The sequence below is a fragment of the Eurosta solidaginis genome, chromosome 3, assembly GCF_040869045.1.
Source record: "Eurosta solidaginis isolate ZX-2024a chromosome 3, ASM4086904v1, whole genome shotgun sequence".
NCBI classification, from domain to species: Eukaryota; Metazoa; Arthropoda; class Insecta; order Diptera; family Tephritidae; genus Eurosta; species Eurosta solidaginis.
The window spans coordinates 57,776,761-57,795,198 of record NC_090321.1 but is presented as its reverse complement, the minus strand read 5'-3'; the positions used below and the strand labels follow the sequence as shown (position 1 = coordinate 57,795,198).

The following is an 18,438-nucleotide window of genomic DNA, read 5'->3' as shown; positions in this document are numbered from 1 at the left end:
TCATTTATTAAAACATTATTCACATATTCGCTGTAGTTTGTATATTCAACTTAGTTCTACGACCCGAAAACATTTTTAATGAATTTTACTGAAAGTTCCATCAAAATTTTTAAGAAAACAGTGAGTATGTTACTTCAAGCGATTTTCTTGAAAATTGCCCGCTTTTGCTTTCCTGACTGCAGCGCACAATTTCGGCATTTTTTCGATGAGTTTTTGAAGTGTTTGATGTGAAAAAATATTCCACGCTTCGTTCAAACAATCCCTGAGGTCAGGAATGCTTGTTGGCTTTAGATCTCTCACACGTCGATCCAATTCTTCCCATAATAGCTAGATGGGATTTAAATCGGGAGACTGTGGTGGTCACTCTGTATGTTTCGGATCGTCATCTTGTTGATAAATGAATCCACGGCCAATCGAATTAATGCCAGATGGTATTGCATGGCGTTGGAGTATACGGTGATACTGCTCTACTACCAACGCCAGCGTAGCTGAAACAGTCCCAAACCATCACTGAGCCACCTCCATGGTTCACAGTTGGCACAGTGCAATCGGTTTTGAACCTTTCATTAACGTTTCTGCGCACATATTGACGCCTATAGCAACCGCAAAGTTCGAATTTTGATTCGTCCGACCATAAAACTGATTTCCACTGATCAATACTCCAGTCAATATGTTCTTGAGCGAACTTCAGTCATTTCTGTTTATTTACTGGCCGTAGAAGTGGCTTTTTCACAGCAATGCGTCCAATCATACATTTTTATTTAAGCCGGCCTTTGACTGTCGTGAGCGATATTGGGGAATCCAAGTCTTCGTTGATTTGAGCATGAATTTATGATGCAGATTTCGGTCGATTGGCCTTGCTTATTGCATATATTTTGTTGTCGATTCTTTGATTCGTCTTTCTTGGTCGACCAGATCGGTTTCTGTTAGTATTTTGTCCAGTTTTCCGATATCTTCCAATGGTCGTATGAACTGAACACAGAGATATTTTCAAAAGTTTGCCTATTTCTCGACAGTTTTTCCCTGTTTAATGCAAAATAATGATTTGGGCTCGTATTTCGAGGGGTATGTCCTTTCGCTTGACCATTTTCAATCTGGAAAAATACAATTCTGAGGCTATTTCAACATCAATCTCTTTTTGTTCTAATACTTTCCGACTGTACTGTATGTATGTGCATGGCTTTCATCATGATTTTATTTTTTGGCATCTGACATAAGAAAGCAAAAACGATGAGAATATTAGAGAAACAAGTAACGCAAAATATAACATTTGTGGGAAATTAGGTGTGCGGTTGATGTTGCTGTTGTAGGGATAAAGACACTCCCCGAAAGTTATATGTGAGACACGTCAAATTTACTGCGTACGCAAATGACAGTTGCCATAAGTGGAACGTACCCTCCAACAGTTAGCTCTTTGATGGATGAAGCACTTCGGGATATACATACCTGGGTATTGAATATCGGGTTGCGCGCCAACGGATGTGGTCATGTTTACTATGAGATATAAGTTCACGAATTGGACTAGGCTGGAAGGTGTGTGTGGTATTAGAAACCGTATTAACAAATTCAATGGATTGGTCGAAACCACTATTATATTTTATAGTAAAACTTTTATTGACAAACGCCTAAAAGTATATTTATATTTGATTATGATTTTTAACCAAATTTTTGATATTTAAAAATTCAAAATAATGTAAATCAAATTGATTGAATATAAATTATTGAATTCACAAAGTATATAAGGTTAACAGGTAAAATTTATAATACTGTAACGAATTTAGTACAATTCCTCTTATTTGCAACCTTATACTAACGTTCGTATCACTAAACTATTGAATAAATAACTCCACGATTCAATAATGCAAATTAGCCTTTGTTAGACTACTTTCAGAATAACATTTCTATTGCTCGCCAGATAGCGTCTTAAATCACACTGATTGTCGTGCCTCTACAGTTGCTGCCTTTTACACTGTCTGGTTTCCTCGTTGCATATTTCTAGGTTTTCTCTTCTAGAATTTACTAGTTATTTATCAGCTATAAACTTATCCGCTATAACTACAAATGCACGCCTACAGCTTCTCATATGCGCGTTTGCTTGTGAGCATCTCAGATAAGATATATGCATGTGTTTGTCCGTCTGATCTCCGCTGCTCGTATGGACATACGGGTAGACATAATGATTGATTTAATGATGTACATACAAGTCACTGCTTAGGCTTAGAGATGATAGTATCCCTTAGTGTTTCTAATATTCGTCACAATATAATAGAAACCCTACAGTGTGACCCTGTATGATATATTATGTTGTCGTGGAAGCTCAGTTCAAACCAACCTAATGTCACAAAAACGTTATATACAATTATTTCATAATTTTTATTATTTTGTTTTATTTAAACAAGAAAGCATATAAACAAAAAGTAAGAATATTGTGATGCCAACTGACCATTTGCCAAATGGGACAAAGGTAAATGGCAGCAAAGTTAATGTGAGTTGGCAGCTATCCCAATGAATTGATGATGGTGTGACTGAGGGTGAAATGTTTAGAGATGCAAGGCTCGTAAAGAACTCACCAGCAATATAAAGGTATTTGAGAAAACTAAGTATTTCCTCATTACAACTGGCACTCGCCAAAAGAAAGGAAAGGAAAGAAAGGGAAAGAAAAGGAAAGAAAGGGAAAGAAAAGGAAAGGAAAGGAAAGGAAAGGAAAGGAAAAGAAAGGAGAGGAAAGCAAAGGAAAGGAAAGGAAAAGAAAGGAAAGGTAGAATACGAAATGAATGGAAAGGAAAGGAAAAGAAAGGATATGAAAGCAAAGGAAAGAAAAGGTAAATAAAGAAAAGGAAATGAAAGGAAGGAAAAGAGAGAAAAGGAAAGGAAAGTCAAAACCGAAGCCAGAACCATATGGCGTGGTATCATCGTTGTCATCGATGTGCCAACGCCTGCACATTACTTACTTACTTAATTGGTGGTTAACCGTCTAAACAGTTATGGCCGTCCAACAAGGCGCGCCAGTAGCTCCGCCAACCGGCGCCAATTGGTCACACCAAGGGAGTTTAAATCGTTTTCCACCTGGTCCTACCAACGGAGTGGGGGCCGTCCTCTACCTCTGCTTCCATAGGCGGGTTCCGGTAGAAACACTTTCTTGGCCGGAACATCATCTTTCATTCGCATAATATGGCCTAGCCAGCGCAGCCGCTGCGTTTTAATTCGCTGGACTATGTGGATGTCTGCGCATAGCTCGAACAGCTCCTCATTAAATCTTCTTCGGTTCTCGCCAACGCCAACACGTAGAGGTCCATAAATCTTTCGAAGAACTTTTTTCTCGAACACTCCCAAAGCCGCTTCATCTGCTGTTGTCATGGTCCACGTTTCTGCCCCATATAGCAGGACGGGTACGATAAGTGACTTGTAGAGTATGATTTTCGTTCGCCGAGAGAGGACTTTACTTTTCAACGCCTGCACATAGGCGTGTTATATTCATCTCTTATCGACGAGATATCGGCTTTTGTACATCGGGGTGTTATAGACGATGCAAGGACGAGTTATCGATTATATAATTTTGGTATCGAAATCAAAGGTTAAAATAAGTACCTGGTTTTTTAACGTAAGATTTGCGAATTTTATCGATTATTAAACGAAAATTTGTCGATATGTTTTCAAAAATGTATCGGTTTGATATCGAAAAGTTAATGGCTTCTGGTAAATCAGCTATCAATGAATTGTCGGTAGCTTATCGAAAAGTTGTCCGTTATATATCGAACGGTTGTCAATATGTTATCCAAAAACTGTATCGGTGTATTATGGATTTGTCATCGGTGATAATGGTCTTGTTATAGAAAAGTTATCACTTGGCTATCGGAGTAATACCAATTAAGTATCGATGTGTTATTGATTTGTGATCGAGGATTTGTTAGTAAGCAGATGCCGATTTAAATGCAATATGAAAGCGATTATACATCTGCAACCCGTCTATAACAAGCCAATATAAAACAAGTAAGGAAGGCTAAGTTCGGGTGTAACCGAACATTACATACTCAGCTGAGAGCTTTGGAGACAAAACAAGGGATAATTACCATTTAGGAAATTGAACTTAGGGTAACCCTGGATTGTGTTTGTATGACTTGGGTATCAAATGGAGAATGGAGAATTTTGAAAGGAGTGGGCCATAGTTCTATAGGTGGACGCCATTTCGGGATATCGCCATAAAGGTGGACCAGGGGTGACTCTATAAAGTGTTTGTACGATATGGGTATCAAATGAAAGGTGGTAATGCGTATTTCAAAAGGGAGTGATCCTTAATTCAACAGGTGGACGCCTTTTCGAGATATCGCCATAAAGGTGGACGCCTTTTCGAGATATCACCATAAAGGTGGGCCAGGGGTGACTCTAGAATCTCTTTGTACGATATGGGTATCAAATGAAAGGTGGTAATGAGTATTTTAAAGGGGAGTGGGCCTTAGTTCTATAGGTGGATGCCTTTTCGAGACCAGGGGTGACTCTAGAATGTGTTTGTACGATATGGGTATCAAATGAAAGGTTGTAATGAGTATTTTAAAGGGGAGTGGGCCTTAGTTCTGTGGGTGGTCGCCTTTTCGAGATATCGCCATAAAGGTGGACCAGGGGTGACTCTAGAATCTCTTTGTACGATATGGGTATCAAATGAAAGGTATTAATGAGTATTTTAAAAAGGAATGGGCCTTAGTTCTATAGGTGGATGCCTTTTCGAGATATCGACCAAAATGTGAACCAGGGTGACCCAAAACATCATCTGTTGGGTACCGCTGATTTATTTATATATGCAATACCACGAACAGTATTCCTGCCAAGATTCCAAGGGCTTTTGATTTCGCCCTGCAGAACTTTTTCATTTTCTTATACTTAATATGGTAGGTGTTACACCCATTTTACAAAGTTTTTTCTAAAGTTATATTTTGTGTCAATAAACCAATCTAATTACCATGTTTCATCCCTTTTTTCATATTTGATATAGAATTATGGCATTTTTTTTTTTAAATTTTTCGTAATTTTCGATATCGAAAAAGTGGGCGTGATTATAGTCCGATTTCGGCCATTTTTTATACCAAGATAAAGGGAGTTCAGATAAGTACGTGAACTAAGTTTAGTATAGATATATCGATTTTTGCTCAAATTATTATGTTACCGGCCAAGCGGAAGGACAGGCGGTCGACTGTGTATAAAAACTGGACGTGGCTTCAACCGATTTCGCCCATTTTCACATAAAACAGTTAATGTCATAAAATTTATGCCCCTACCAAATTTCACAAGGATTTGTAAATTTTTGTTCGACTTATGGCATTAAAAGTATTCTAGACGAATTAAATGAAAAAGGGCGAAGCCACGCCCATTTTGAAGTTTTCTTTTATTTTTGTATTTTATTGCACAATATAATTACTGGAGTTGAATGTTGGCATAACTTATTTATATACTGTGAAGATATCAAATTTTTTGTTAAAACTTGATTTAAAAAAAATTTTTTTAAAGTGGGCGTGTTCGCCATCCGATTTTGCTAATTTTTATTTAGCACACAAATAGTAATATGAGTAACGTTTCTGCGAAATTTCATCACGATACCTTCAACGACTGCCAAATTACAGCTTGCAAAACCTTTAAATCACCTTATTTTAAAAGTGGGCGGTGCCACGTCCATTGTCCAAAATTTTACTAATTTTCTATTCTGCGTCATAAGGTCAACCCACCTACGAAGCTTCATCCCTTATCCGTCTTTGGTAATGAATTATCGCACTTTTTCTGTTTTTCGAAATTTTCGATATCGAAAAAGTGGGCGTGGTTGCAGTCCGATTTCGTTCATTTTAAATAGCGATCTGAGATGAGTGCTCAGGAACCTACATACCAAATTTCATCAAGATACCTCAAAATTTACTCAAGTTATCGTGCTTACGGACGGACGGAGCAACGGACGGACGGATGTAGCTAAATGAGTTTCTTTTTTCGCTCAGATCATTTTGATATATAGAAGTCTATATCTATCTATGTTAGTTTATGCCGTTACGGGTTGCCGTTATGCGAACAAAGTTAATATACTCTGTAAGCTCTGCTCAGCTGAGTATAACAAATAAGAAACCGATATCTCGTCGATAACAAACCGCTAGCTCGATGATAACTTCGTCTTCGATAATAAGCCGATAATGAAACAATAAACTTCTTGGAATCGGTGCTCATCGACAAGACGAAGTTCGCCGCAGAAGCTCTTCTCAAATAAGTCGAACTTTTTTGTTACCGTCAATATCACCTCCGGTTAGTTGTTATTCGTGGACTCGGTAGGAACTTAAAACTATCGTGCACACTTTCTCACTCCATCTGCGCTCTCATTCGCACATCCAACTATTCAAATTTTGTTTCCAGTTTTTCCTTTTTTGCTTCACTCAAAATGTTTCAATGCTACCAACATAAAACAACAAAATTAGCAGCATACTTCATAAATGAAAATCGTGGAAACTAAAAGTGGAAATGCAGTACATTCAGCACAATAAATGTTAACCAACACAATGCCATTTAGTTCTCACGCCAAAAAGTATGCAATGCAATGTAGTTAGGGCATTTATTTGTGAAATAGTTAATTCTGGCGTTGCTTGTTGTTGTACAACAGCAAAAAACTATTCAATATACATACATATATTTTTTTTATCTATTTACTCACATGTCGTGAAAAATTACAACTCAATCTTGATTGTTGGTAGAGTTATTAAAAACCAACGGAAATTAAGTTGGCAGATGCTATTGTTGTAGTTAGAGTTTTTAATTGACGTCTCTTGAATAGAGGGATGAGTTTGTTATTTAATAGTTACCATTTCTTCAGTAGTCATGAATTGCAAAAGGCACTGCTCAGGTGTTGTGTTTTTTGTAAATTTTGAAAAACGCCTTTTAGTATGCAACAAAATATTGATTGCTAGAAATATTCGTGTACAGGCGATCATACAAAACAAGCGGAAAAATGGGTATTGAATTGATCTCAGGCATTCAATTTGGAAGACCGCTAGCGGACGGCAACATGTGGTAAGAATAGACTGATTCGCTTTTTGTTGATTTTTTACAGGGTGAAGAACGAAAAATTACACCGACGATGGCGCAACGCCGAGACCGGTTTGTCTGCAAACCAAATTTGACAAGGAATGACGGAAATTCGTTCCACTATACATCAATATACTAATTCTTTGGAAAGAGTAAGATGTAACAAACAAAATATTTGCATAATTTTAAGAGCGCATAGTACCTATAAGTACCTGATTGACGAGAAAAAGTGTTTTTTCTTTAAGGAAGCTTTTAATTTTATCAACCGCTCAGGCGGTTCGAGGGCGACACGTGAAACATACGGTGCGCAGGTTACGTTAAAGTTGATGGATCGGGCGTTTCGGGAAATACATGCTTGGGCATCGAAAGTCGTGTTGACCGCCAACGCGGATATGATGAATCTATTCTTATTTCCCAAGAGGTACTTGAGACCTTGTGCCTCTTGGGAAATTGGACTAGACCTAAACTAGGAGGGGTGACCCTGCAGGAGACACAAAATAGGCACAAAATAAGTAAGTCGCCGTGGAAGCTCATCTTGGAGAAAAGAGTGAAGGAGGCCACGATGGCACTTTATGCATGTAAAAGAATGTTGGGGTGTACGCGGGATATATCAACCTCTCTCTCTCTCTCTCATTGGCTATTTACAGCATCTGTAACGTCTATCCTATAACATGGAGTTATTTTTTGGTGGATAGCTACATACAAAAAAAAAAAATACTGCAAAAAATTAGAGGGGGTATGTAGGCTATCGATGCTTGGCATTACGGGAGCCCTCGAAACAAGCTTAAGCGCGAACCAAACAACCATCCTAGTATAGCACCATCAACAGTGAGACGGACAAACCACCTAGCTCCCTACCTGCACTTTGATGGGTCTCTAAGGACCACAACCGAGGTTAGAGGTTAGCGCTAGGGCGCTCAAATGGCAAAGGGGACAATACACTTGTACATATCTGGTTCCAAAGTAATGGAAGGAGTAGCGTCTGCGGAATACTGCGAATGTCCGAAATTAAACAGGTCATAGAAGCTGCCACTGTACTACTTCCCAGACGAAAGTAGTAGCCGTAACCAAATCAGTAGAAGTACTGGAAGAAAATAGCTTAATCTGCAGCCGCGTCAACTTTTGCATTGATAGCCAAACAACAATAAACGCAATAATCTCGCATAGCACAACATTTGAAAGTATGTTAGATTGAAAGGAAGCACTGCTGCAAAGAATCGGGGTAAGAGAAGCATGCACATATGTATATTAGGTCCCAGGGCATATGAGAATAGATGGCGATAAAAACGCTGATGACATAGCTTTAAAGGGCACATCCCTTGAAGCTTGCTCCATGGACGTCCCGATCAGATTGGGTGAGAATAGAAGCAGGCTAGAATTGCACATGATCGACAAAGCGGGAAAAGCTTGGCTCAAACGCGGGGCTGTAAAGTGACAAAGTTTATATGTAGGTCATACAACCTTCGATAAACAAAGGTGCTTCTATCATTAAAAAGAAATTTCTGTAGGTACATGACGGGTATTCTTACTGGACACTGCTTTCTCGAGTCGCATGCTTTTAAATCACGCCTACTTAGAGATAGCAGTTGAAGGATGTACGGCTTGGAGGATGAAACGATCGAGCACGTTTTGTGCTCTTGACATGCCAGGCTAAGATCCCAGCTTTAAGGAGTGATACGGCTATCAGATCTGGAAGCAGAAGTGGCATTGGTCTTATGAAACCTCTTTTTTTCCAAGTGGACGGAGTTATTTTATAATCTAGGTCTTGGTTTTTGAAAAGGTTTTACAGTTCGATCGTTAAACACACTTCTGGAAACACTGACTCATTCAGTCTACGTGGAGTCCTCACGCTTAATCAGAAAAGTTTTACCAAACCGTTCACCATTTTGATGTGATTTTGAGCCTTATCCAAGAGCTGTAGATTAAGGTTGAAAAAGGTGCTGAATACCAAAAAATTATGTGCTGAATAAATAACAAACACGCTGAATGAAAACAAATGTATATAAATGAGTAACAATTAATGTATTCTAAACCGCTGAATATATATTTGAAACGCTGAAAATTTATAAGCAGATGTTTTTTAAGAAAAGTGTCCAATTGAGCCATATTTAGTGCAGCTGAATTAAACTATGTCAAGCTATTACTTTTAATAAACCATTATCGAAGGGAGGTGAATATGTAACGCTAGAGCTGAATTTGTTTTAAAAGCGCTAAATTTATTTTAAAGGCGCTGAATTTTTGTTTGAATAGCTGAGGGTGTATGCAGCATTCGAAAAAATAGACTTTTATGTAAAAGAAGTGCTGAATACATATTTATGGCGTTGCATTTTTTTTTGTGAAAGACATTTGTTAGTTTTTTGAAAAACATTAGTTATGAAGAATGTATACATACTTTTCAAAGAGTGCTGAATTGCACTTATTGAAGGTGAATTTGAAAATTCCTAATTGAAGTGAGCAAAGGATTTATAAAATGTTTGCTAAATTGTTAAAAAATTCCGCTGAATATAAGTTAAGGGCGCTGAATTTACTACAATGCTATCGAGTTTGCACCAAATGTTGAGGAGGTATTTACAATTTCAAGTTTATTGAAAACTGCATTCATAAAAATCGTATATTTTATATTTATAGAGTGCTGAATACAGCACTACGTGCAGCTGCAGCGGAAAGTTTCCAGTTGCTTAGAGTGAATGTTTTATACTCTTTCATAAAAAATGTTCAAAAAGACCACTGAATTTACTACAAAAGCGCCGAATTGCTATCCATTACTTCCTACAGGCCTTGCTTTTATAAGCGCTTTTTAAACTGTTTTGAAAAGTGGGATTTCTCGTAACTGAAAAGCAGAAAGAATATAACAAGTGTGTTTGAAGTGAACAAAGAGCGCTGAATATGCTTAAAAAGCGCTGAGTATACATTTTTTCACGTTAAATAACCGGGAAATAAAGATTTTTGTTTGAAAATCAATCTCAAAAAGCTCTTATAAGATTAAGGAATATATTTTTCTCAAACTCACCTGCCCATTTTTGTACCACGTACTCGACGCTATATCCAAATCTACTTCGCACATCAAACGTATCTCCGAATGCTGCTCCGCATACACAACAGACATTTCCTCATCCTCATAAGGATTTGGCAGCACTGGACGGAGCGGTAAAACGTGCGGTTCTCCCGGTTCATCATGCGAATAATCTTCACTCTTATCATCCACTGTGACCATAGCAGTCAAATCACGTTCACGATCCGTACCGCTATCAAATTCCTCTACGTCATCAATAATAATAATTGGTTCCTTCGGCTTGCGAAGTACCTCGGCGGGTAAACTGACGCTCACCGTAGATCGAGCGCGCTTAGATTTGAGTGGCACATATTCAATAGGTTTGGCAGTATCTTCAATAACTCTATGAGTTGATGTAGAGTTGCGGTGGCTGGTGTTGTGTAGTGGTTGTTTAGCAGTTGGTGAAGAAAAACTAAAGTCCTCTAGCGAAGATGTGGAAAGCGCAGAGGAGGATGATGAAGCAATAGCAGCTGAGGTAGATACAGAAACATCTGCGTCAGCAGCAGAGGACGAAGATGTTCCTTGCACCGGTGCCGGATGGGAATCAGAAGTTGAGCTTGCTGCAGGCACTTGTGTTCTTTCGCTGCTACTTTCGTCAATAGAACGGCGCTCCAAATGTGCACTCTCTCCGCTCACCAGCTCTTCGGCATCCCTACTATCTTGATTCGTGTCTGCATTAATATTGAATGCTGGTAACACTATAATTGCATCGGTGGAACGTCGTAAGCGACGTTTAATAGCTTCTTTCGTTTCAAGCGCCCAGCGTAGCTTTTGTGCCGCGCTTTCATGAGCTTTCCAAAACTCTCCTGCAGCGCTCGTGTGATGTTGTGATTTGATCTCTTTGTGATGATTTCGATGCGCTGTATGCACTTTTTGTTGCGTTCTGTGTTGCGCTTTCAAGTGCTTTGAACATTTTGATTTTGTTGTTGTATTGGGTTGATGCAATTTATGCCCCTTCTCATTACTCTCCTCGTGCTCTTGCGTATTAACAAGACTTTTAGTATGTGCTTTAGTTCTCGCCTTATCACGTTCACGTAACGCCGGCGCTTCGGATGTGGTGGCTGTTTGCGTATGCGACAAGGGCAAACGTGCTAGTTGTTGAGGATGTTGTAGGTGTGGACTATTATAATGAATTAAATTTGATTTTGGTGCTTTGTTGCTCACTACGTTGGCATCAATCGTATCAGCTTTCACTGTAAGTGAGCGAGCACTGTTCGCCGCGCTAGCTGCGTACGACGTGGAGGAAAAAGTAGGAGGAGAGTATGGTGAGCGTGCTTGCGCATTACTTGCGTCATCTGCACAACTAAATTTGGCACATTTTTGTTGTATTTGTTGTTGATTTCGCTGTTGTTGTAGGCGCGGCTTATTGTCATCTAATTGTGGCTGTTGCGCTGTAGTTTCGCTGTATGTAGCGCGTTGCGCAGTTGATATGCTCCATCCTATGGATGGCAACGCTACGGACGCGGCGTTGGCAGTTTGACTGTTTTTTACCGCGTCCGCACTTGCGTCGTTGCTGTGTTCTTGTAACTGTGGATGGAAACTTTGCGGTCTGATAATGTTTTGTTGATTTGTAATTACAATGCCTGAAAATACACAATAGAGGGGAGAAATAGATTAGTTAATTCGGAAATGTTATATTTTTTTTATTCTGATGGAATTCATTTTCAAGGCTGTGTAACTATACGCAGTGTTGAGATATTGCGTTGAGACCGTGGGTGGCGCTTTTGGCGCTGATAAAGTTTTCGTGATACCCTGGTGAAAGTGCGTCAGTAGCTCGAGCTCTAGTCTACTAGAAATTCATATTTATCATTATGACCAGATGATTTACCTCGCTAAGGTTAAAAGCGCTACCATAAATATCCTAACACTTCGAATTAATGCCGTCAGTAGCGCCAATAACTTTTTGATTGCTAAAGGCTTGCTTCTATTTGGTGAAGGTTTGGATATTACTAAAAAAAAATTATTTATTTTTTTGCTTCTAACAACAAACACAACAGAACATTGGACGGCTTCACGCTATAAGTTGGCCCATATTAATGCAGTTGTGGCGAAGGAGTGCCCTACGCTTACATGTTGTACGTAGATGCCTCAGTACCAGCTCAAGGTGTCGCTTGCTATAAATTTCCTCATGAGTTTCGGAGAGTAACGCGAGTTATTAGTCCCATCCAACTAGAGCGCCAATTACACATACACTTTGTCTTCATACACAAGCGCCGCCAACTGGTCGGATAGTGGCCGATATTCCGATTGATTGAGTATATCTTCTGGACTTTCCGCTCCTACGACAGCGCTTACAAGCGTATGCTAGCTGCTTTTTTGTGCCGTTTCGCGGCAGAGCGTTTAGGCGTCCCCGGTGTACAAATAGCTCCTCGAAGATGCGGGGGTTTTTCTCTTCACGGCGGGGACTTTCCCTTGGTCAGGTTTACTTAGTAAAGTCCCTTCGTAGTACTGCGCCTCACAATATTACAGCGTCGGGATGATGCGCTTGGTATCTTCTGGCTCGACAACGTTGACACCAGGACTAGTCAATTGGCCACACTGGATGAGAACCTTGACCGGCTTTATTTCACTTTGTTGTTGATTCTAGCCGATGCTTTCAGCACTTAAGACCAGTACGTTTCGAGGCTGTTTGAGCGCGACAGGTCTGATTCGCCGGATGGGTACCTCATCATATTGACTTGGCATACTGTCTTCCCTTGCCTTTCTAACGTGAATAGTCTTAGCGATGATACAGCTATGCTGCTCACCACCCAATCCTTTGAGCTCAGCATCTGAAATGCGTGGGCCATGGGGAGCTGTTTTCTCACGTTGGACAGAGGTTGTAACCCGCCTCCTTATTCATCAAGCCCCAGCAAGATAAGCTCGAGGTTAGTGCGCTGAGGCTTGCCGTTCTCTTTATAACTTCATCGGATATTTATATATTTTTTATCCTTGTCTTCTCCTTGCAGGATAAAGTAAAGACGTGGTAATAAAAAGGTTTCAGTAGCGTTTGCCTTCTGCCACTTTGCTAGTCGGCAAATGTCCAGCGCTCGCAATACGCACAGAGGGTCAGCTATGGAGCTTATATGAGTCCGCCTAATCCGGAAGCCTTGCAAACTACGCTACTGTTGGCAGCCATAATTTCGAAACAGTAAAAGCCTTTGAGAACAAGCATCAACACTAGCAAGAAAATCAGCTCTGAAATCCAGCGAAGAATCACTCTTGCCAATAAATGCTACTTAGGACTGAAAAGTAAAGTCCTCTCTCGGCAAACGAAAATCCTACTCTACAAGTCACTTATCGTACCCGTCCTGCTATATGGTGCAGAAGCATGAACCATGACAACGTCAGATGAAGCATATCTGGGAGTATTCGAGATAAAAGTTCTTCTAAAGATTTGTGGACCTCTACGCATTGGCGATGGCGAGTACCGAAGAAGATTTAACGATGAGCTGTAGGAGCTCTACGCAGACATTAACATAGTCGAGCGAAGTAAAACGAAGTGGCTGCGCTGGCTAGGCCATGTTATGCGAATGGAAGATGACGCTCCATCTAGAAGTGTTTGTCTATCGGAACCCGATGTAGAGGGTGGCCCCCAATCCGCTGGAAGGACCCGGTGGAAAACGATTTAAACTCCCTTGGTTTGACCAATTGGGGCCGATTGGCAGAGAGAAGGAGCGACTGGTGCGCCTTGTTGGGCGGCCATAACCGTTTATACGGTTAAGCGCTTGTTAAGTAAGTAACTAAGTAATCCGGAAGCCACTGCGTTTTTCTAGACGGTCAAAATGCTCTCCTGGTCCGATAGGGCTGGCAATAAACAAGAAAATTTGGTTTTACCCGGTACACCATGTACTTCCAGCGCTTCAAAAATCGAGGGCTTTGTACGAAGGAAACGCGTTTGAACATCATGTCATGTTAAAAAGTCAAATTCGAACCGGAATCGAACCCAAAACCGAGTGGAGTGCTATCAGTTTACTAACAATTTATTATCAATGAGTTATCGATTCGTTATATGTGTGCTGTCGATGAAATATAAGCGAGTAATCGATTTATTTAAGTTACCGATATGATGTGGAAAGGTTATCCATTTACTATTGAAGATTTATCGGTTTGCTATCGAAAACCTAGAGATTTGTTAAAAAAAGTTATCGATTTGCTATCGAAAATTAACCAAACGTTATCGGAAAGTTATCTATTTGTTATCAAAATTGTGTCGATTTGAAATCGAAAAGTTATCGATTTTTCATCGAGTGCTGCCAAATTTTATTAATGTTTACCGCCGACTCATCGTTAGGAAGCAGAAAAAACTTCTCTTTATCGATTGTAACCTGGATTTAACATGCCCACAAAAAAGCAATAAGAAGTTGATAACTTGCCGGCTTTTTGGTTATTGAATTTGCTGCATACCCAAATGGCTCCAGATTGTATTCACAACAACAGAAAGACAATTTTGTTGTGAGATGCGCCAAAATTGCATTGAATCAACTAAGCTAATAGAACACATGAAGCAACGACAACAAAAAATACTTTAAAGGTACTATGTCAGCTAATAGAAGATAAGGAAAAGCTCAGCCATGAATGTATTATTTATAAAAATTGTTGAAAAAACAACAAAGTATTCCTTCGTGCACCAAACAAAACATTTTGATAGGTTTTGCTGCACCAATGGGCATTCATTACTTGTGTTAATTTTAAAGACAACAGATTCTGAAAATTGCTAAAAGTTAAAATGAAGTAGCTTGGATGTAACCTTTCCCTGCTGTTGAGTGTTTGGTCAATATTATGGTTGCCTTGGTTGGATTACTTTTTTCTCATAAGGAATGGCATGGCGCTAGACCATGGTTTGGCGTCCGAGCAGGCACATAAAATCAGCACCCTGTGATGCCTACATTTTGCTGGGGCAGAGAATTTTCTGTTTCAAGTTTTTGCTCGGCCAATTTGGTAACAATTTTTTTCAGAAACAAAAAACGATGAGGAGCGCATCGCGTTTAACAAATATTTCTGAAGTACTTTGGATGTAATCTTTCCTTACAGTTGAGCCTTTTGCCATTGGTATGCTTGTCTAGTAAATAACTTTTTAATCAGAGCCAATGGTATGGCGCCCGAGCAAACACATACACCGATTAACCTGGGACACCTCCATATTGCTAGGAGGACAGAATTGTCTATATAAAATTTTGCTCTTCCAATTCGATAACAATTTTTTCAGAATCAGCTGTGCTTTTTGAAACATTCAGCATAAGTAATTATGAAGAACAAGAACCCAGCTCGTTTACACTAAAACCTCTATATACATACATATAAAAGTAGCTGTTTATACTGGTCACACTAGTTTGTTATTCGAGTAACAGTTTGCTTTGCTAGTGATAGTATTTACTTAAGTGCATGACAAGCTTTCACAGGATAATTAATATTCATCGGAGACATGAACCTGTCTTGTTTGCTTTTGGGCTGAGTATAACAAGTATAACTCATGCAATGAGTTAATTTTTGAAAAACACTTTTATAGAAAGACCTACTTGTGCACTTTGAATCTATGCTCAATAATGATAGTTCAACTTTACTGACTAATCTACGCTACTTGGAGCAATTTATTGACTGCTACTGCAGTGACATTCAATGTGTACCTCGAAGCAAAGCTCCTCAAGTGATTTATTTCTACATTCGGAAAACGAACTTAAATAAGGAAAACATTTCCTTAAAAAAATGTTCGTTGCCTTGAGGGACATTTCTTTGAAGTGGGTGAGAATTTCTAGTTTGATGTGCTCGCGGTATGGGAAAAGGCAGAATGTTACCGTAAGCGTAGCCTTTGGAAGTGGCATGCTATATTGGGGATATATACTGTGGGTGTAGGCATAGTAAGTGGTAATGGTAGCTTGTATGAGCGAATACAGAATGTAAGTAATGTGAGAACAAGGCAAGACAAGGATAGAAAACTTAAGGTTTGTTATAGGTGTGTTATTGACGTATTAGGGGGACAAAATATCGATTTGTTATCAAACAGTTATCGATTATTTATCAAAAAAAGATCGATATGTTATACAAAATTTGCCGAAAATTATCGATATATTGTCAAAATGTTTCGAGTTGTTATACAATTTACTATCGAAAAAGTGTCGGTTCAATATCAAAGAGTTATCGATGTGTTATCCAAAATTAATCGATTTGTTGCCGAAAACTTAGAAAACTCAAGGTTTTTATAGGTGTGTTATTGATGTATTAGCGGGAAAAAATATCGATTTGTTATCAAAGAGTTATCGATTATTTATCAAAAAAAGATCGATATGATATACAAAATTTATCTAAAAGTTATCGATATGTCTTAAAATCTGTATCGGTTTGTTATTAAATTTTCTATATCAAAGAGTTATCGATATGTTATCCAAAACTTATCGATTTGTTGCCGAAAACTTAGTGATCAGTTACAGGGATGTTATTAGTTTGATATGAATGTTATCGATTTACTATCAAAAAGTTATCAATTTGTTTTAAAAAGTTTTCGATTTGTTATCCAAAAGTTATAGCAGTAAATGGTGTTGGTAGCATGTGTGGGGGAATAAATAATGTAAGTAATGTGGAACAAGGCAAGGAAAGAAAAGTTAAGGTTTGTTTTAGGTGTGTTATTGACGTGTTAGAAAAACAAGTTATCGATTTTTTATCAAAATTTATTGCTTATTTAGCGAAAAAATATCGATATGTTATTAAATATTTATCGAAACGCTACCGATATTTTGCCAAAATTGATCGATTTGTTATTAGAAAAGCTGTCGATTTACTATCGAAAAAGTATCGGTCCTTTATCGAAGAGTCATCGATATGTTATTCAATTTGCGTAAACTTGTTGCCGAAAAGTAAGCGATTTTTTACCGCTATTTTGCTATCAGCGATTTACTATCGAAAAGATATCGATTTGTTTAAAAACATGTCTATTGGTTATTCACAAGTTATTGCTTTTCTACTAAAGAGTTATCGATCTATTTTCAAAAAGTTGTCGATTTGGTATCGATGTGTCATCAGAAATGTATCGGTTGGGTTTCGAAAATTTTGAGATCTGCTATAGAGGTGTTATCATTATGTTATCACCGTACCTGCCATCGAAAAGTTATCCATTTGTAATCGAAAAATATATCAAATTATTTTCAAAATGTTGTCGACGTGCAATCGAAAAACTGTATGTTTCTATCAAAAGCCTATAAATTTTTTATTGGTGTGTTATAGATGACTTATCGGTTTGTTACGAAACAGACTGTTATCGATACCAATTTGTTATCGGTGTGTTATCGAAAAGTAATCGATTTTACAATAATCAAATCCAGGAAGAAGTGATATCTCAAGTCACTATTGGGAAAGTCACTGTTGTACACATTTTCATAATCTCGAAGATTGTTGATGCAGTCATTTTGGGAGTGGAGTTCTTATTTGAATACGGCATCGAGTTCGACATGCAAACTAGATTTAAACGAGTGCTCTTGTAGGAGAGTCGTTAAATCCCGCAAAAGTCGAGGACAGTTGATCGGACAATGATTGATGAAAATAGTGTGACAAATAAATTTAAACCGAGTTCGCTCAAGTTGATGAACACAAATGGACGCACTCCAAAGACGAAACGAACTTTTAAAGAATAATGCATCACCACTGCTGTAAAATATCAAATCGACACTGGTGATGTAAAGTCAATCCTTCAAGCTCTTCGAAATGATTCATTTGCCAAACGACAGAGTGTAAGACAACGCACCAGGATCATGAGTAGTAAGATGACAGACAGGTGCGGTAAGGAAAAAAATTCGGAAGGTTTACTTGAAGGAGATTGGTGGTGTTATACAACCTTCACCAACAGAAAGGTTCTCATCAAATCAAAGTTGTAAAAAGGATCAGCGATGTCGTCTACTGCATACGGAAGATTGGAAAATCACGAAATAGAAGAAGGGTGGTTCATTTGGAAAAGCGGGAAGCTTTTAGATCGGGAAATTTGTCTGATCGGGATGATTAGCAGCATTGTAAGTGGATGAGACAACAAATAGCTACACACAAGTGTACACAGCAGCTAAGAGAGTAGTCGACATAATGCAGACGTTTAAGTAGTCACAATGGGGCATATTAGATGAAGAGAAGAGAGATGTAAATAAGCAACTAATAAAGAAGGCAGTGAATAGGATAAGTGTGTATTGCAAATAAAAAAAAATTCCTTGTTTCTTTTCACTTAAATCCTTCACAAAATTGTAAGTTACAAGTATTTACCTTCAAATCGCACAAACTTAATCAAATCTCACACATTAGCGCAACATTAATATATGCATTTGCATGTTTTCTAAGTGACTTATATACTTCATTTTCAACTATCAAATTAGTACTTTGTACAA

General features: G+C 38.6%; 1 protein-coding gene across 13 annotated transcripts in view; it reads right to left on the bottom strand.

Moving 5' to 3' along the window:
• Positions 1 to 18,438, bottom strand: part of tei (teiresias) — a 574,056-nt gene that overhangs the window by 250,650 nt on the left and 304,968 nt on the right. For all 13 annotated transcript variants that reach the window (XM_067771850.1, XM_067771849.1, XM_067771852.1 and 10 more), the window contains one exon: positions 10,058 to 11,682. In XM_067771850.1, the coding sequence (XP_067627951.1) occupies positions 10,058 to 11,682 (1,625 nt within the window). The remainder of the gene's footprint in view (positions 1 to 10,057; positions 11,683 to 18,438) is intronic.